General features: G+C 43.7%; 1 protein-coding gene across 1 annotated transcript in view; it reads left to right on the plus strand.

Annotated features, from left to right (window-relative positions):
- LOC134340486 (integrin beta-3-like) overlaps positions 1-20,834 on the plus strand; it is a 143,299-nt gene that overhangs the window by 48,845 nt on the left and 73,620 nt on the right. The window contains exons 6-9 of the mRNA XM_063037797.1: positions 809-970; positions 1,781-1,876; positions 12,308-12,397; positions 13,270-13,404. Of these exons, the coding sequence (XP_062893867.1) occupies positions 809-970; positions 1,781-1,876; positions 12,308-12,397; positions 13,270-13,404 (483 nt within the window). The remainder of the gene's footprint in view (positions 1-808; positions 971-1,780; positions 1,877-12,307; positions 12,398-13,269; positions 13,405-20,834) is intronic.

Consider the following 20,834-nt stretch of genomic DNA (forward strand, 5'->3'; position numbering starts at 1 on the left):
GGAGATGGTGATGGACTTTACGAAGACTAAGCCTGCACTGCTCTCTGTTACTATTGATGGTGAGGACGTGGATGTGCTGAGGACCTACAAGTACCTGGGGGTGCACCTGGATTACAGACTTGAGTGGAGCACCAACACAGAGGAGACTATGTACAAGAAGGACCAGAGTCACCTCTACTTCCTGAGGAGACTGAGGTCCTTTGGAGTACGCAGGCATCTCCTTCACATGTTCTATCAGTCTGCTGTCGCCAGTACAATCTTTTATGTAATGGTGTGCTGGGGCAATGGCATCAACATGGGTGATGCCAAGAGGCTCAATAAACTGAGTAGAAAGGCTGGCTCTGTTAACACCTGGAGACTGTGGTAGAACAAAGGACCCGACAGAAAATCCTGGCAATTCTGGATAATGTTTCTCACCCTCTGCATGCCACCTTGGCTGAACAGTGGAGCACTTTCTGTAATAGACTGAGACAACTGTGCTGCTCCAAAGAGCGCTATATGAGGTCATTCTTACCCTTGGCCTTTAGGCTGTATAATGAGTCAACCTGTAGACAGGGAAGTGATGACTCCCTCCTGTTAGACCGTTTGTGGTATCTTATTTTTTATTCTTTCTACTTCTAATCCAATATTTATATCTGTGCCCTGTAATGCTACTGTGACACTGTAATTTCCTTTTGAATCAGGAAAGTATCTATCTATCTATCTATCTTCATCAGGACTGGAGTATAAAACAGTGAAGGCATTTTGTCTGCAGAGTTTCACCCAATATTCCTTTGGAAAGCTCTAACATACCTCTCCTTTGCCGCAGGAGGAGATTGGCTGGCGCCAGGAGGCCACCCACATGCTGGTGTTTGTCACTGACGCCACCTCGCACTTGGCTCTGGATGCGAGGCTGGCTGGCATCGTGCAACCCAATGATGGGCAGTGCCACATGGGTCAAGACCATGAGTACGATGCCTCAACGACCCTGGTACGTTGGCAGAGGAACGTGGCTCTGATGGTGTGACACAATGGGATGAAAAGTCACCCAGGCCTGAGGGGTGCAGAAAAGATTGGCGGGAATGTTGCGTGACTGGAGGGCTTAAAGTATATGGAGAGACTGGACAGGCTAGTACTGTTTTCCCTGGAGCGAAGGAGGATGGATAGTGACCAGTTAGGGGGATATAAAATCATGAGGAGGCAGGGACAAGACAGGTTGTCACCATCTCTTTCCCAGAATAGGGCATCTTAAATTAAAAGGGGAGATTTAATGGGGACCTGAAGGGTAAGTTTTTCCACACAGAGAGTGGTGGGTTTGTGGTATGAGATTGCAGAGGAGGTGGTATTGACAGGTTCAATTACAATGCTTCAAAGTTACTTGGACACATACATAAATAGGAAATATTTGGAGGGGTGTGGACCACACGCAGGCAAAGGGGATTAAGGTAGGTAGGAATCTTAGTTGGCATAGATGAGTAGGGCCAAAGTGCCTGTCCCTGAACAGGCAAGAATCTGCCAAGCACAGGCTCAGCCAGGGTGGAACTATGTTCCTTGTTTCCTATTGCAATTTTTGTCTGAGAGTAGTCGACTGGGCCTTCAGTTTCTGCACTGTAAATACACATCAAAAGAACTGCAGATGCTGGAAATACAAAATAATACAGGAACTGCTGGAAACACTCAGCAGTTCCAAAATGGGTTTGATATGAAGATTAAATTATAATTAAGGCAGCACTAAATTTTAACTTTAGCAGGGTTTCAAAGGCACAGTCTTTTACTTCTGTTCTCCCTGTTTATTTTGCAGGATTACCCATCACTTGCTCTACTGACTGAAAAGCTCACAGAAAATAACATCAACCTCATCTTTGCTGTAACTGATGTAGTCACTGAAATATACAAGGTAGGCATCAGAGAGGTGAAAGAGCTTCATATAATCAAGAGTCAACACACCTTGAGTTTGTGGAGCTATGACTATATCATAGGCTTCTTAACGGGTTCACTACTTGTTTCCTACCACAGAATGAAAAGCTGACAGATCAGAGGAGCAGCTAGCACTGGAAGGAATTCCAACTCTCAAGGAATCCAAGCAAACCTACTTTGTAACAACACAGAAGGCACTGGAGGAACTCAGCAAGCCAGACAGCTCTGTGGAGGAAAACGGACAGTCAATGTTTCCGGTCAAAACTCCTCACCTAGACTGACCTACCAATGGTTGGAGTCAGAGAACTGGAAGTTATTGAGAGAAGGATCTTGACCCAAGATGTCAACTGTCCATTTCCCTCCACAGATGCTGCCTGACATGTTGAGTTCTTCCAGTTCCTTGTGTGTTACTGCAGATTCCAGCATCTGCAGCCTCTTGTGTTTTGACGCCCAATGTGTAAATTGTCCTGGTTTCATCTTGTCACCTTGGTTTATCCTGGTTTAAAATCGTAGAGTGTGGAAACAGACCTTTGACAGACAATTTCCTCCTGACTATTTACACTCATCCTTCACTAATCCCATTTCATTCTCCCTCCTTTCTCATCAGCTCTCCCTAGGTTCCTCCATTCACACAGTCATTAATTCTGCTTCACTATTTACTATCCTTGGATAAAAATTCTTGAGTCTCACCAGTGTCCTGAGACTCCCTGACAAGAAACCGCGTAAGTTCCATCTGTTGGGTAAAGGCGAAGCAGCCCTTGGCTTTTCAGCTAAAGCTGCCTTCGGTGTGTGTGTGCGTGGTTGCAATTAACCATTGCTGGCCACATGACCTGTTCAGAAAGCTTACTGTTGTATTCATCATTGCTGTTTACATTCTCCCGAGCATGAACGCCAAAGACGCACTGGGAGAGCTTTACAGAATCATCAGCTCTTTGCAAAACAACCATCTGAACAATTTCTTCATAATTGCAAGAGACTTCAATCATGTTAACCTGCTGGACATTTTACCTAAATTCCACCAACGTGTCACCATGGCCACGAGAGGAACAGACTGGACCATGTTTATACAAACAGTCACGGTACTTATAAAGCAATCTCATGCTCTCATCTTGGTCTCTCTGACCACATCCCCGTAATGTTAATCCCTGCATACTGACTGCTGCTGAAAATGGAGGAACCATTCAAGAGGACCATCACTGTATGGTCTAAATGAAGCAATCTCTATGCTTCAGCGCTGTTTTGAACGGACTAACTGGCAAAAGTTTAAGGAAGCCACCACAAGTGGAGTAGATACAGACCTTGAGGAATATGACTCCTCTGTCACTGGCTATATCAACAAGTGTGTAAATGATGTTGGTACCTCAAAAACGGTCATCTCATGGCCTAACCCAAAGCCCTAGTTGAACGTAGATGTGCACTTCCTCCTAAAAGCCCAGGAAGTTGCCTTCAAGTCTGGTGACAGAACAGCCAGGAGAAACCTCATCTTAGGAATTAAGAGGGTAAAGACTGCCTATACTCAAAAAATTCAGGTACACCTGTCCGATAATGATCCCCGACGTATGTGGTTGGGCATCAAGAGCATTACTGACTGTGCAAGGAAAACCAGCATCAACTGTACCTGTGTCGCCTCCCTCTCCAACAATCTAAACGACTTTTACGCACTTTTCTGGGACAATTTTATACACTATGGAAATATATTTTCTGTTAAAATGAAATGCTAGGTTAGAATCAAAGAAAGAAAGAAAAACAACATGAAAACCGGTCCTTCAGCCTGTCAAGTCTGTGCTGACCATAACCATTTATATTATGTATGTAAGGCATCCGTTAGTCTTGCGAGACCATAGATCTGCGCCTGGAAAGTCTTCATTCTCCAGTTCACAGACCTGGGCAAGGTTGTATGGAAGACCAGCAGTCGCCCATGCTGCAAGTCTCCCCTCTCCACGACACCGATGTTGTCCAAGGGATGGACATTAGGACCCATACAGCTTGGCACCAGTGTCGTCACAGAGCAATGTGTGATTAAGTGCCTTGCTCAAGGACACAACACACGTTGCCTCGGCTGGGGCTCGAACTCACGACCTTCAGGTAGCTAGTCCAATGCCTTAACCACTTGGCCATGTGCCCACACTCATTTATATTAAACCTACATTAATACCATTTATTAATCTTTCCATCAACTCCTCTCAGTGTCTGTGACTCACCTGCACACTAGGGTCAAGGTGTAGTGGCCAATTAACCTATCAGTCTACAAGTCTTTGGCATGTGGGAGAAACCGGAATATCCTGAGGAAACGCTTGCGGTCACAGGGAGAACATGCAGACTCCACACAGACAGCACCACAGGTCAGGATTGAACCTGTGTCTCTGGCCCTGAGAGGATGCAGCTCGACAAGCCATACCACCGTGTCACCTAGTTCCTTGGCTCACTCAAATCTCAGCAGCAACCAAGATCCCAGAGTGTTTAATGTCATTTCCAGCACACAAGTATAAAGGAGAACAAAATAATTGTTAGTCTGGATGCAATGCAGCACAAAAAACCAGCAAAAGGTGAGGAACACAATAATAAAAAAGCACAATAAATATAAATACATAAGATAGATTGATTTTATCTCTATAAAGTGACATTAGGTACAGGAGTGTCTGTATATGAGGTGACTGACAGGAAATGATTAAGTAGTGGTGGCTGGGGTGTGGAGGGGCAGGTTAGTGAGTGGAGGTGTTGATCAGCCTTACTGCTTGGGGAAAGTCACTGCTTTGAGTCTGGTGGTCCTGGCAGAGATGCTACATAGCCTCCTCCCTGATGAGAGTGGGACAAACAGTCCATGAGCAGGGTGGGTGGGATCCTTCATGATGTTACTGGCAGGCAGGCTGGTGCCAGTGTTCCTTTGGGTAGTTTTGACAATCAGTTGTAGAGACTTCCTGTCTGCCACGTTGCAGTTTCTGTCCAATGGAATGAAGCAGCTTGTTAGGATGCCTTCTACTCTACATCTGTAGAATGATGTGCATTGTCCAGCTCTCCACAGCCTCCTCGGAAAGCAGAGACCAGAAGACCATAATAGGACCTTAGGAACAGAATTAGGCCTTTTGGCCCATCGAGTCTGCTCCAACTTTTCATCATGACTGATGCAATATTCCTCTCAGCCCCAGTCTCCGGCCTTCCCCCTGCATCCCTTCATGCCCTGAGCAATCAAGAATCTATCAACCTCTGTCTTAAATATACATAAAGATTTGGCCTCCGCAGCTTCCTGTGGTAATGAATTAACACAGTTTCATCACTCTCTGGCTAAAGAAATTCATTCTTGTCTCATTTCTAAAAGGACACCCCTTTCTTCTGAGGCTGTGTCCTCTGGTCTTAGACTCTCCCACCATTCTCTCCACATCCACTCTATCAAGGCCTTTTACCATCTAATAGGTTTCAATTAGGTCACCCCTCATTCTTCTGAATTCTGGTGAATTCAGGCCCAGAGCCATCACTCTTCATATGACAAGCCATTCAATCCTGGAATCATTTTCATGAACCTCCTTTGAACCCTCTCCAGTTTCAGCACATCCTTTCGAAGAGAAGGGGCTTAAAACTGCTCACAATACACCAAGTGAGGTCTCACCTTTATGGAGTCTCAACATTACAACCCAGACATCCCACCCTGCAAAAACTCATTTCAGGGAAGTATTACCACCATTTCAGGGAGGTAGCACCCCCGCCCCCCGCCCCGCAACACCATATCTGCCCCCCGGCCCGTCAACCTCCAAGGGTGCATGTAATACTTTGTTTAGTGATTTTGTCTAATCTGTAAACCAAGTTGGGTATATGCAGCAAATGTGCTTATATTATATTATATTATCATTTTTATTCTACTACAACTTTAAGCAAGTCTACAGGGAGTTTGGCCTCATCACGTAGGACATCAATAGAGTAGCTCCTTCGCAGCCAGCCAGCTAGTTTAAGTAACGTTAGCTATGCTGTAATGACACGTGTTAAACTCACCTCAACATGTCTTTTACATTTTAACCCACCATGGGCAGTAGAAAAGTCACTGTTGCAAACAGTGCAGCGAGCAACACTGTCATTATTTTTGAGGTCGACTGTAAAGCCCGCCCACAGAGAAAACTGATAGGTCTACTTAGCAGGGGTCCGCAATCGCTTTTGCACCGCAGACCGGTTTAATATTGACAATATTCTTCCAGATCGGCCGACTGGGGGCAGGGGTGTTAATCATGACTGGAATATAGGTGATAAGTCAATAGCATCATAATATTTTAAGTAACGTTTGGATATTAAACACACAGCACATATTTTTCCCATATGAACATATAAAATCATTGCAACACACCAATATCGTTGAATCAGTGGGAGCCCTGGGCTTGTTTTCCTGCAACAAGACAGTTCCATCGAGGGGTGGTGGGAGACAGCGATACTCGAAGGGGGTTCCTTATGTCCAGTCTATTCCGCAATTTAGTTTTCATTGCATTCATTGCAGAAAACTCCGCTTCGCAGCAATATGATGTTGGAAATGGAAGCAACGTTTTCAGTGCTTCCATGGCTGTCTCAGGATATTTAGCCTTGACTTTGATCCAGAATGCCGGCAGAGATGTTATGTCAAACATACTTTTCAGCCCACCGTCATTTACAAGCTCGAGGAGTTGACCTTTTTCCCGCGCTGACATGGATGACGCGTGCGTAATGACCTCCCGTGTGTTCAAGTTCAACAGTGGGCATGACAGGGAATGAGGAAAGGTGCAAATGACTCATATCGTTTCACATCGCCAAATGATATTGTTTCCTCACGGCCCGGTGGTTGGGGACCACTCTTAGCATGAAGAGAGACCAATCAGGATGCTCACTCTTCCTCTCCCTCTCAAAAAAATCTATTTCCGGGATATTGTATATAATTTCCGGGCGTCAGGGAGCCACTATTGATATGCGGGAGACTCCTGGATCTTCCGGGAGGGGTGGGATGTCTGACAACCTTGCTTTTTATATTCTAGTCCTCTTGATATGAATGCTAAAATTGCATTTGCCTTCCTCGCCACAGACTCAACCTGCAAATTAACCTTTAGGGAATCCTGCACAAGGATTCCCAAGTCCCTTTGTGCCTCTTTTTATGTATTTTCTCTCCATTTAGAAAATAGAAAGCCCTTCCATTTCTTCTACCAAAGTGCATGGCCATACACTTCCTGACACGGTATCCCATCTGTCATTTCTTTACCCATTCTCCTAATCTGTCAAAGTCCTTCTATAGCCTCCCTATTTCCTCAAAACTACCTGCCCTCCATCTATCTTTGTATAATCTGCAGACTTTACAAAAAAACCAACAATTCCACCATCCAAATCATTGACATATAACATAAAGAGAATCGGTCCCAACACAGACCCTTATGAAACACCACTGGTCACCGGCAGCCAACTAGAAAAGGCTCCCTTCATTCCCACTCTTTGCCTCCTGCCAATCAGCCACTGTTTTATCCATGCTAGAATCTTTCCTGTAATACCACAAGCTCGTAGCTTGTTAAGCAGCCTCGTGTAGCAAGTTATCAAAGGCCGTCTGAAAATTTAAGCACATTACATCAAATGATTCTCCTTTGTCTATCCTGCTTGTTATTTCTTCAAAGAATTCCAATAGATTTAGAAACAGAGAAACATAGAAAACCTGCAGCACAATACAGGCTCTTCGGCCCACAAAGCTGTGCCGAACATGTACTTACTTTAGGAATAACCTCAGGTTACCCATAGCCCTCTATTTTTCAAAGCTCCATATACCTATCCAAAAGTCCCTTAAAAGACCCTATTGTATCCGCCTCCACCACCATCACCGGCAGCCCATTCCACACACTCACCACTCTCAGCGTAAAAAAAAACAAACAAACAAACAAACAACAACAACATCATACCCCTGTCATCTCCTCTGTACCTACTTCCAAGCACCTTAAAACTGTGCCTCTCATATTAGCCATTTCAACCCTGGGAAAAAGCCTCTGACTTTCCACATGATCAACACCTCTCATCATCTTATACACCTCTCATCCTCCAACACTCCAAGGAGAGAAGGCCAAGTTCACTCAACCTATTCTCATAAGGCATGTTCCCCAATCCAGGCAACATCCTTGTAAATCTCCTCTGCACCCTTTCTATAGTTTCCACATCCTTCCTGTAGTGAGGTGACCAGAATTGAGCACAATACTCCAAGTGGGGTCTGACCAGGGTCCTATATAGCTGTAACATTACCTCGGCCCTTAAACTCAATCCCACGATTGATGAAGGCCAATGCACCGTATGCCTTCTTAACCACAGAGTCAAACTGTGCAGCTGATTTGAGTGTCCTATGGACTCAGACCCCAAGATTCCTCTGATCCTCCACACTGCAAAGAGTCTTACCATTAATACTATATTCTGTCATCATATTTGACCTACCAAGATGAACCACCTCACACTTATCTGGGTTGAACTCTATCTGCTACTTCTCAGACCAGTTTTGCATCCTATCAATGTCCTGCTGTAACCTCTGACAGCCCTCCACACTATCCACAACACCCCCAACCTTTGTGTCATCAGCAAATTTACGAACCCATCCCTCCACTTCCTCATCCAGGTCGTTTATAAAAATCACAAAGAGAAGGGGTCCCAGAACTGCTCCCTGAGGTACACCACTGGTCACTGGCCTCCATGCAGAATATGACCTGTCTACAACCCCTCTTTGCCTTCTGTGGGCAAGCCAGTTCTGGATCCATAAAGCATTGTCCCCTTGGATCCCATGCCTCCTTACTTTCTCAATAAGCCTTGCATGGGGTACCTTATCAAATGCTTTGCTAAAATCCATATACACTACATCTACTGCTCCACCTTCATCAATGTGTTTAGTCATATCCTCAAAAATTCAATCAGGCTCATAAGGCATGACCTGCCTTTGACAAAGCCAGGCTGACTATTCCTAATCATATTATGCCTCTCCAAATGTTCATAAATCCTGTCTCTCAGGATCTTTTCCATTAACTTACCAACCACTGAGGTAAGACTCACTGGTCTATAATTTCCTGGGCTATCTCTACTCCCTTTCTTGAATAAAGGAACAACATCAGCAACCCTCCAATCCTCTAGAACCTCTCCCGTCCCCATTGATGATGCAAAGATCATTGCCCGAGGCTCAGCAATCTCTTCCCTCAATTCCCACAGTAGCCTGGGGTATATCTTGCCCAGTCCCGGTGACTTATCCAACTTGATACTTTCCAAAATCTCCAGCACATCCTCTTTCTTAATGTCTATATGCTCAAGCTTTTCAGTCCACTGTAAGTCATACCTACAATCGCCAAGATCCTTTTCCGTAATGAATGCTGAAGTAAGGTATTCATTAAGTATCTCTGCCACCTCCTCCGGTTCCATACACACTTTTCCACTGTCACACTTGATTGGTCCTATTCTCTCACGTCTTATCCTCTTACTCTTCGCATACTTGTCGAATGCCTTGGGGTTTTCTTTAATCCTGTCTGCCAAGGCCTTCTCACGGCCCCTTCTGGCTCTCCGAATTTCATTCTTAAGCTCCTTCCTGCTAGCGTTATAATCTTCTAGATCCTAGTTTTTTGAACCTTTCACAAGCTTTTCTTTTCTTCTTTACAACAGCCTTTCTACACCACAGTTCCTGTACCCTACTATGCTTTCCCTGTCTCATTGGAACGTACCTATGCAGAACACCACACAAATATCCCCTGAACATTTGCCACATTTCTGCCGAAGGTTTCCCTGAGAACATCTGTTCCCGATTAATTCTTCCAAGTCCCTGCCTGATGGCTTCATATTTCCCCTGACTCCAATTGAATGCTTTCCTAACTTGTCTGTTTCTATCCCTTTCCAATGCTATGGTAAAGGAGATAGAATTGTGATCACCATCTCCAAAATGCTCTCCCACTGAGAGACCTGACACCTGACCAGGTTCATTTCCCATTACCAGATCAAGTATAGCCTCTGCTCTTGTAGGCTTATCTACATATTGTGTCAAGAATCCTTCCTGAACACACCTAAAAAACTCCACCACATCTAAATTCCTTGATCTAGAGAGATGCCAATCAATATTTGGGAAATTCAAATCTCCCACCATGACAACCCTGTTATTACTGCACCATTCCAGAATCTGTCTCCCTATCTGTCCCTGTTACTATTGCATGGTCTATAAAAAAACACCCAGTAGAGTTATTGACCCCTTCCTGTTCTTAACTTCCACCCACAGAAACTCAGTAGACAACTGCTCCATGACTTCCTCCTTTTCTGCAGCAGTGACACTATCTCTGATCAGCAGTGCAACACCCCCACCTTTTTTCCCTCTCTCCCTGCCCTTTCTGAAACACCTAAAGCCTGGCACTCTAAGTAGCCATTCCTGCCCCTGAGCCATCCAAGTCTCTGTAATGGCCACAACATCATAGCTCCAAGTACTGATCCACACTCTAAGCTCATCCGCTTTGTTCATGAACTCCTTGCATTAATATAGACACATCTCACACCATCAGTTTGAGCGTATCCCTTCCCTATCACCTGCCTATCCTCCCTCTCACACTGTCTCCTAACTTTCTCTGCTTATGAGCTAACCGCCCCTTCCTCCATCTCTTCAGTTCGGTTCCCACCCCCCAGCAATTTCAGTTTAAACTCTCCCCAGTAGCCTTAGCAAACCTCCCTGCCAGGATATTGGTCCCCCTGGGATTCAAGTGCAACCCATCCTTTTTGTACAGGTCACTCCTGTCCCTAAAGAGGTCCCAATGATCCAGAAATCTGAATCCCTGCCCCCTGCTCCAATCCCTCAGCCACACATTTATCCTCCACCTCACTCTATTCCTATACTCACTGTTGCGTGGCACAGGCAGTAATCCCGAGATTACTACCTTTGAGGTCCTGCTTCTCAGCTTCTTTTCCAGTTATCTGTAGTCTGTTTTCAGGACCTCCTCCCTTTTCCTACCTATGTCGGACAAGATTTTCCCTTGAGAAAGCCGTGCTGACTGTGGCCTATTTTATCCTGTGCCTCCAGGTACCCCAAAACCATGTCCATAACAATCAAATTCAGCATCTTCCCAACCACTAAGGGCTAGACTAACTGGCCTATCATATCATTTCTTCTGCCTCTCTCCTTTTTTGCAATTTTCTAGTCTTTCAGAACCATTCCAGAATCTAGTGATTTTTGAAAGATCATTACCTCCACGATCTCTTCAGCCACTTCTTTCAGAACTCTGGGGTGTACTCCATCTAGTCCAGGTGGTTTAACTACCTTCAGACCTTTCAGTTTCCCAGGAGCCTTCTCCCTTGTAATGGTAACTTCACACACCTCACGACCCCCGACACCTGGAACTTCCACCATACCGCTAGTGTCTTCCACTGTGAAGACTGATGCAAAATTCTTATTCATTTTGTCCGCCATTTCCTTGTCCTCCATTACTACCTCTCCAGCATCGTTTTCCAGTGGTCCGAAATCCACTCTCACCTCTCTTTCACACTTTATGTATCTGAAGAAACCTTTGGTATCCCCTTTAATATTATTGGCTAGCTTACTTTTGTATTCCATTCTTACCCACTTAATGACTTTTTAGTTGCCTTCTGTAGGTTTTTAAAAGGTTTCCGATCCTCTGACTTCCCACTAAATTTTGTTCTACTATATGCCCCTTCTTTAGCTTTGACTTTTCTTGGTGGCCATGGTTGTGTCATCTTGCCTTAAGAATATTTCTTTCTCTGGGGTGTCTATATCCTTTGCCTTTCAAATTGCTTTCAGAATTTCCAGCCATTGCTACTCTGCCATCATCCCTGCCAGTGTTCTTTTCCAATCAATCTGGACAACTCCTCTCTCATGCCTCTGTAATTCCCTTGACTCCACTGAAATACTGATACATCTCTCTTTAGCTTCTCCTCAGAATTCAGGGTGAATTTGATCATTTTATGATCACTTTCCCCTCATGGTCCTACTGTGCCACGCCAATGGCTTTTGGGACCACCTGGTGAAGGAACCCATTGAAATAAAACTAGAGAAAAAGACAACGGTCTCGCTTTAAGTAAGAACTGGAATTTGATAGTAAACAAGGTAGGACAGTGGAAACGTGATTGGATGAGGACTAACCAATCAGGAGGGATGGACAACGGGGGTTTATATACCATCGGACTAGACGTGCCTAAGCATCATACCCGATGAAGATGACAGAGTTTGTCATCGAAACATCAGCTGGAAGCCCGAGAGGAGTTTATTTATTCACAATTTTACCATTACAGCTCCTTAAAATGCCCTGAAATCAGACATTATATCCAGGGGACAACCTGGAGTTTGGTGAACAAATAGCAAACTGATAATGTTGAAGGCTTTAATAGGCTTGGATCATTGGATCAATAGTCAGTGGAATGAAGGTATCAGATTAACTGGGTTTTAAATATCCTAATCTTGCCGCTCCCACAGAATTACAGTCGAATGATTCCAGGCACCACCGTTGGAACAGTCTTCAGGGATTCAAGCAATGTCCTGCAACTCATTATTGATGCTTACGAGGTAGGTACAGCCTGAATACAGTGACTGATTCAGGGAGAGTTCAAAATGGTGCCATTGTCATCTGGAGGAACTGTAGTTCTAGTCCCATTATCTACGCCTGTCGCTTCTGATCTCCACGCCAGTTCCAAACTTGGTTCCTGCTCCTTCCCAGCTCAGTTCCATCACAAATAGTCAACACCGTGGGTTGCAGGAAGAAGATGTGGAGGATCTGATATCCAGAACTTCCCAAAAAATTTAGAAGTGGGAAAACAGTCACCAAGGCCTGGAGGGTAGGAACTAATTTTACTCTTGTTCAATCAACACACACAAAATGCTGAAGGAACTTAGCAGGCCAGGCAGCGTCTATGGAAAAGAGTAAAAAGTCGAAGTTTCGGACCGAGACCCTTCATCAGGACTGGGAAAAAAAGATATCCTATCTTCTCATCTTTTTTTCCCAGTCCTGATGAAGGGTCTCGGTCTGAAACTTCAACTGTTTATTCTTTTCTATAGATGCTGCCTGGCCTGCTGAGTTCCTCCTGTATTTTGTGTGTGTTTCTTGGATTCCCAGCATCTGCAGATTTTTTTCTTTGTTTTACTCTTGTTCAAGGCAGGAGAAAGGGATTAAGGAAGAAAGAGCAAGGCTGGGAAACATAGGGTAGGAAAGTACAAATGAAGGATCTGTTGGCCCAGCACTCATAGGACAGGGAATACTGTCCAGGGACCTACAAACCAAGAATTCATGGCCCACAGTACCTCAAACCAGGCAGCTATTGGCCAAGTTAGCAATAAGAATGAGGCAAGAGCCATAGGGCATTAACACGGCACAACTGACATGCCATTAGGAAGAATGTGTATTTAAACTAAACTGCATGCTCTTTATTTCTCATCCTTAGCAAATCCGTTCCCGGGTAGAATTGGAAGTTTTGAATCTGCCGAAAGAGCTGTCGGTATCCTTCGATGCTTACTGTGGGAGTAGCAAGTTTATTCCAGGACAGAGATTTTGTTCAGGGCTTAAAATTGGAGACACAGTAAGTACAATGTTGTTGTGCTGAGGTGGTCATAGGTTTGCTGGCCAAGAAATCTGCCCATGGTTTTCCTGCATTCAATGTCTAAAGGGACTATTGGACAACTGATTTGGAAGCAAAAATATCTCACTGTGATGATAAGGTGCTGCCACATCCAGAATCCTAAAACCACTCTCTAGGATTTATTCTGTTAGGTTATTGCTCAAATGCAGTACACCTGTACCTTTGTGAAACATCTTCATGGATGAATCCTGAACATCACAGAATACCAAAGCATGATATTGCCACATTTTCCAAGATAACTATCCTCAGCATTAATCACCTCATTTATATCTCAGTACAAGGTGGCACTTTGCATTACCAAACCTCATTAATTCAGTCCTTCTGGAGAGGGCTGGGCCTTTATACCCATAGGAGCAGCAGCATCTTAAATCATGACTTCATATCATCTGAGGTGGGCAGCTGTTCAGGAGCTGCATTTCGCCTTTTCGCATTTGCCCTAGAATCCCCTCCAACTTCCTCATCTCCATCCTCTCTCCCCTCCCAGATTCCTCCTCACTCCTGACTCCCTGTTCAGGTCCCTCAGCATCCCAACTCCCCCACCAACTTCCTCTTCACTCACTTCCATTTTAAATTGCTTTTGCATTCCCTATCCAGGGGTGAAGTCTTCTCCAAATGTCTATCCTGTCCAAGCCATTAATTATTTTATAAACATCTCTTTTAGGAAACTTAAATCTGGGGAGCTCATTCTTAACCTCAGGGGAATAAACTTTGAGACAACTTGATTTTTTTTTACTAATCTTAGATGAAAACACATTATAACCCTTTATCTTCCAGGACTTAATTCCAAAGTTCAAAGTTGAACCAATTCCAACATAACATACCAACAAAAACAAATGCATTCAACTCTTAATTCTTGGACAACAAGTAATCTTTTGAGACATAGTTTCCGTATTTCCAAACATGTCCAATAAGTTAATTAGACTAGTACTCATGAGTCTAAGATGTTAAAGAACCAATGTGATTATAAAGCATGGTGTTTACACAACCTACATTCCATTAGGATTAACAACATATTTTAGAGCTTACTGTACCAAACTTTTTAAACCTAGGGGGTTGGCTTTGATTCAACCAACAACTCCATAAAGTATTGATACTGCCCTCACTTGCATCTCTTCCATTTCCTGAACATCCACGCTCACTCCATCTTCCTGGCTCCTGAACAGTAATAGGGTTCCTACCACGCCATGAGCTTCCGTATCCAACACGTCATCCTCCACAACTTCCACCATCTCTAAAGGGATCCTATCACTTAACATATATTTACCACCCCCCCCCAACCGCTTTCCGCTTTCCTCTGTGATTTCCTTGTACATTTGTCTCTCCCCACTGACCTCCCTCCTGACACTGATCCCTGGAAGTGGCCTAATTGCTATACCTATCCATTCACCCCCATTCAGGGCCACAAACACTCCTCCTTCCAGGTGAGGCAACACTCCACCTGTAAATCTGTTGGAGTCATCTGTTTTTTTTAAATATTCTTTTTATTTTTTTATTACAAACAAAAAAAAACCAACACATCTACAAAAACCACGACCTTAACAAAATCTAATTAAATATTGAGCAGGAAAAGGAAGAAAAATATAAAGGCAAAAGTAAACATACACAGCAGAGGTTCACCCACCAAAAAACCTCAGTCCTCACCCCGTAAGAAAGTCCAATACAGGGCCCCATATCCTTTCAAAGATGTCCCCTCTGTCCTCATTACATAGTCTCAGTCTCTCCAAATGTAAAGTATTTGCCAGTTCTCTCAGCCACAGATCGTATGTAGGCACAGAGTCTATTTTCCACATTTGCAGGATTAACTTCTTAGCAATCACCATGCCAAATAATACAGCCATTTTTTCATACATATTGGCTGAAGATAGGGAGCTTGTTGCTCCAAGGATGGCTATGAGCGGGTCTGGTTCCCACAGTCTCCCAAAAGCCTCAGAGAACCAGTGAAAAATACTTTTCCAGTATGCATAAAGCTCACAACATGACCAGAATGAATGTGACAAGTTACTGTTCACAGATTTACATCTATTACAAACTGGTGAAACAGGGTAGAAACTGCGTAGCTTTTCTTTGGAATAATGAAGTCTATGCATTGTTTTAAACTGTATAAGTCTGTGTCTGACGTTGACCAAAAAATTATGTCTACTCTTTAAGCACTCATCCCAGACCTCCTCTGTCAGTTCTATACCCAATTCATCCACCCATGCATGTTTAAGACCTGCAGTATTCACCTGAGCTCCATTATGTAGGATCTGATAAAAATAGGATACCGCACTACAAGTAACAGGATCAAATTTATTTATTGCCTCCAGGGACTCATGTTTGTCTAAAACTTCCAAGTTAGGTATATATTTCCTAACATAATCTCGAATTTGTAAATATCTGTGGTTAGTGCTGCTAACCACGAAGCTGTTACTAAAATGAGACTTATTAACTGCAGTGGGGCTATTAAGGAGAGCTGGTAAGGAAGTCTTCTTACAAAGCACTCGCTCTATGAGTAACCATGCTGGGCACGAGTCTGAGGTAGAGGGTGGGCCTTTTTTCCACCATGCAAGAATGGATAGGTGGGCAGCCCAGTAATACATTTTAACATTCGGTAGGGCAAAACCACCTGCTTCCTTGGGCTTTGACAAGTGCTTTTTAGTAATTCTAATGGCTTTATAATTCCAAATGAAGGGTATAATAACTGAATCCAATTGCTTAAAATATGACAGAGGAATAAAACATAGAATCGACTGGAAAAGATGAAGAAATCGTGGCAATACGATCATCTTGATTGCGTTAACCCTCTCCACCAAAGAAATTGGAAGGGTTTTCCAAAAGTCAATTTTGCGTTTAACCTGCTCAACTTTGTTTCTCCAATTCACTTGCAAAAGGTCATCTGGGTTTTTTATAATAGTCACACCAAGATAAGAAAAATTATAAGTTATTTTAAAGGGAATGGACTGTAAATACGCTGTATTAACCACTGCAGTGACTGGCATTAGTTCACTGTTATCCCAATTAATAGAGAAACCTGAGAAACTACCAAAATTATTAATTAGAGTCAAAAGGGCGGGTATTGATGTTTGTGGGCTGGAGATATATAAAAGGACATCATCAGCATATAACGAAAGGTGATGTTTATGCCCATGCATATCAATGGGAGATATCAAAGGGTCCTGTCTGATGCTAACAACCAGTGGCTCAATGATAACTGCAAACAAAAACGGAGAATGGGGGCAGCCTTGACGAGTCCCACGATGAATTGCAAAAGGGGAGGAAATATCCTGATTAGTATTAATTGAAGCAGTTGGGTGTGAATAAATTATCTCAATCCATTTAATGAAATATGATCCAAATCCAAATTTCTTAAATGCAAACATCATGTATGGCCATTCCACTTGGTCAAACGCACATTGCGCATCTGAGGAAATGACTACAGCCTCTTCTGCATGTTTTGTACAGTATATAAAATATTGAAAAGATGACGCAAATTAAAATGCATATGTCTACCTGGCATAAAGCCACTTTGATCTGAATGAATAATAGAACAAATGCATTCTTTTAACCTATTGGCCAGGACTTTCCCAAGAATTTTGGTTTCAATGGGCAACAGCGAAATGGGGCAATATGATGAAACCACCCCGGGATTACGGCCTGGTTTTGGAATCAGAGAAACATTGGCTTTACATAAAGTGGGTGGCAATCTGGAGTCTGACCTAGACTGATTAAACATTCGTAAGAGCAGAGGTAACAATTTTGAACCAAATACTTTGAAGAATTCCATGCTAAAACCATTCAGGACCCGCTGCCTTATTATGGCGGAGGGAAGAGATGACCTTCTTGATCTCATCTAGGCTTATATCAGCATCAAGTGTATTTACTGAATCTGTGACAGCGTGGGCAGATTCAGATTATCAAAAAATGTATCCATAGCTTCAACCTCTGGACCGCCTTGTGATTGGTAAACATTAGCATAGAACTTCGCAAAACACTTATTAATTTTTTCCGGGTCCATCCATAAAAAGCCATCTTTCGCCTTTATACGATGTATGGCCCTGGAGGCCTGCATCTGTCTTAACTGATGGGCTAATAACTTACAGGGCTTTTCACCAAGCTCAAACTACCTCTGTCTGACTTGTGTCAGTAGTTTTGAGACACTCTTGGACATTATAGAATTATACTCATACCGTAAGGGAGTAATCTTATTAAGTAATTCTGCTTCCTGGTTTATTTTGTAAGAAGCTTCCAGATTTGCCAACTGATCATCTATTTCAGTTAACCTTTTCTTGAATCTTCTTTTTTCTGCTGTCTCATTTGCTATTATGCAACCTCTAATAACCGCCTTCATGGCCTCCCAAAGAGTGGAATCATCAACACCACCCACATCATTGGTGCTTGAGTATAGATCTATCTTATCTGAAAGATAAGAGCAAAAATCCTCATCCTTCAGCAAAGCATTATTTAAACACCAACTATATTCACCTCTTTTGTGATTCAATTTGAGTATAAGGGAGACAGGAGCATAATCCGATGTAAGTATATTATGGTAAGTGCAACTGACCACTGACAAGACCAATTTCGAATCTAACAGAAAATAATCAATCCCAGAGTAGAATTTGTGTACTGCGGAGAAATATGAAAAATCCTCCTTCGTGGGATTATGAAGTCTCCAAATATCCACTATGTTATACGATTGCATGAGATTATTAAGTGCTACACTATTTTTAAGTGAACGAACTTGGGGACGTTGTCTATCTAGGAGGGAGTTTAAGATGCAATCAAAGTGTCCACTTACAATTATGTCAGACAGATTAGGCATGGCCTTAAAAAGGTTCTGAAAAAAAATTGGATCATCAAAGTTGGCCCCATACACATTCACTAGTGTCAATGGTATAGAATTTAATATTCCACTTACTATTACATATCTGCCCCTCAGGTCAGCTAAAGTTTGTGTGTGAATAAACGGTATGGTTTTTCATTATTAGGATTGCAACACCTCTAGTTTTAGTACTAAAATTCGACTGGTAGACCTGAGATGCCCAGGAGGGAAAAAGCACTTTCGCTGCTGTTTTCTCCATGTGCATTTCTTGGAGAAAACAAATATCAGCTTTGAGTGTACGAGGATATGCATACACCTTCCCTCTCTTCAGTGGACTATTCATCCCCGTACATTCCAGCTGACAAGTTTAGTCTCACCAATGCTGTGCATATGCGAATTAGGTGTCATATCTGCTGCTTAACAAAAAAAAAATATGCTGTATGGTCGTGGCATAACACAAACTGTAACTCGAACAAATAGATGTGCTGTAACAACCCATTAAGAAACACAAAAAACCCTCCCAATAATAAAAACACACCAGGAGTAGTACTTCCATACCCCTAACCTAGAGTCAAAGCTATATCCAAAAGCCAACACATAGCCTGGAATAGTGAGATAACTACCCATTACTCACTAAACATGGGAGAAACACCTCTTCACAAATACACTATGAAATATAAAAATAAACAATAACAATCAGTCCTCACCCACATCTTAGTGTGAGCTTATTTTTCAGTTCCTCCTCATGTACTGAACATAACAAACAGTCTCCAGATGAAGCCACTATCGATCAATGACGAATCCAGTAACCCAGCGTTAATCCGTTTTTAGGTTGATACGGTGTCCAAATGCCAACCTTTAACTTCTCGGCTCAGGAACTCCTCCGCTACGGCTGCAGTGCTGAATGCACTGGTGGTATTGTTAACTGTAACAACAAACCTCGCCGGATAGCGGACGTTTCCTCATGGTAGCCGAGGTTAAATCTGGGTAAATGAACACCAGACGCCCGTTATATAGCAACAGAGTTCTCTCCCCGGACAACCGTAGCACCAGCTCTTTAACCTGGTAGTGGTGTAGCCTCTTGGCCTGTCATTTTTAGCAGGTGCTAGGCTCCCGTGGGCACAGTCCAGTTCAATCAGTTGGTGGAAATGTTCTGCCCCCAGCAACTTCGGAAGCAACGTGGCTACAAATTCTGTCGGCTTATTGTTTTCGGCTTTCTCCTGAACCCCGATAATGCGAATGTTTTGACGGCGAGACGGAGCTTCAAGGTCATCCACCTTAGCCTGTAGCTGCGTGTTTTGGGATATTAGGCTACCAAACCGCCTCTCCAACTCTTCGATTCGTCTCTCATACGATTCGGCGGCATCCTCCATTAAAGAAACACGCTTACTGACTTCGGTTAGAGCCGCTGTTAGATTCATGGTTGACTTACTATCCTCTGCATGTCTTCCGTCTACCAAACTGTCCAGTTTGCTTACCGCCACAAGGACTTCTTCAACGGTAGGTGGGACCAGGGCGCTAGCAGCATTGGCTTTCAGCTTCTCCTGGGCCCGCTAGCTTCGTGGAGCCCTTGCCAGAATCTTCTACTCCTACTCCCTTTTCTTGTTTCTTCCCTTTACCTGGCTTCATCATTTCGTTCAGCCCGTTACAACTCACTTCAGTCACTTAAAAAATAAGAATTAACTGCTATTTGGGTGAGTCAAAAGGTGAAGGAAGGCGCAGCTCCCAAGACGCACGTCTATTCCATACCAAGAACCCACGTGACCTCCCTTGGAGTCGTCTGTTGTGTCCGGTGCTCCCAATGCGGCCTCCTCTACACTGGTGAGACCCGTCGTAAATTGGAGAACCGCTCCGTTGAGCACCTCCACTCCATCTGGCAAAAGTGGAACTTCCTGGTGGCCAAGCAATTTAATTCTTACCCCCATTCCAGGTCTGACATGGCGGTCTGTGGCTTCCACTTTTGCCAAGATGAGGCCAGTGTCAAGGTGGAGCAGCAACACCTTGTATTCCATCTAGGTAGCTTCAAACAAAATAGCATGAACATCGATTTCTCCTTCCAGTGATTTTTTTTCCCTCTCCCTTCCTTCCTCTTCTATTCCCCACTCCGGCCTCTTACAGTACCGTGCAGAAGTCTTGTTGTTGAGTGCAACTTTCGTCATCTTCAACAGATCCAAACACCAAACACATCTTTACCAGCCTTCCCCCGGCTCTCCCCTTTCCACAGGAATCATTTAAAAGAAACTTCCTTCCCCTCCTCTCTTCTTCTATTCCCCACTCTGGCCTCTTACCTCTTTTCACCAGCCTATCACTTCGCCCTGGGTCCCCTCCTCCTTCCTTTTCTCCTATGATCCACTCTCCTCTCCTATCAGATTTCTTCCCCTTCAGCCCTTTATTTTTCCAACCCACCCGCTTCACCTGTCAGCTTCTAGCTATCCGTCTTCTCCTCCCCCCACCTTTTTATTCTGGTGTCTTCCCCCCTTTCTTTCCAGTCCTGATGAAGGGCTTTGGCCCAAAGCATCGACAGTTTATTTGTTTCCATAGATGCCGCCTGACCTGCTGAGTTCCTCCAGCA

Source organism: Mobula hypostoma, chromosome X1, assembly GCF_963921235.1.
Source record: "Mobula hypostoma chromosome X1, sMobHyp1.1, whole genome shotgun sequence".
Classification (NCBI taxonomy): domain Eukaryota; kingdom Metazoa; phylum Chordata; class Chondrichthyes; order Myliobatiformes; family Myliobatidae; genus Mobula; species Mobula hypostoma.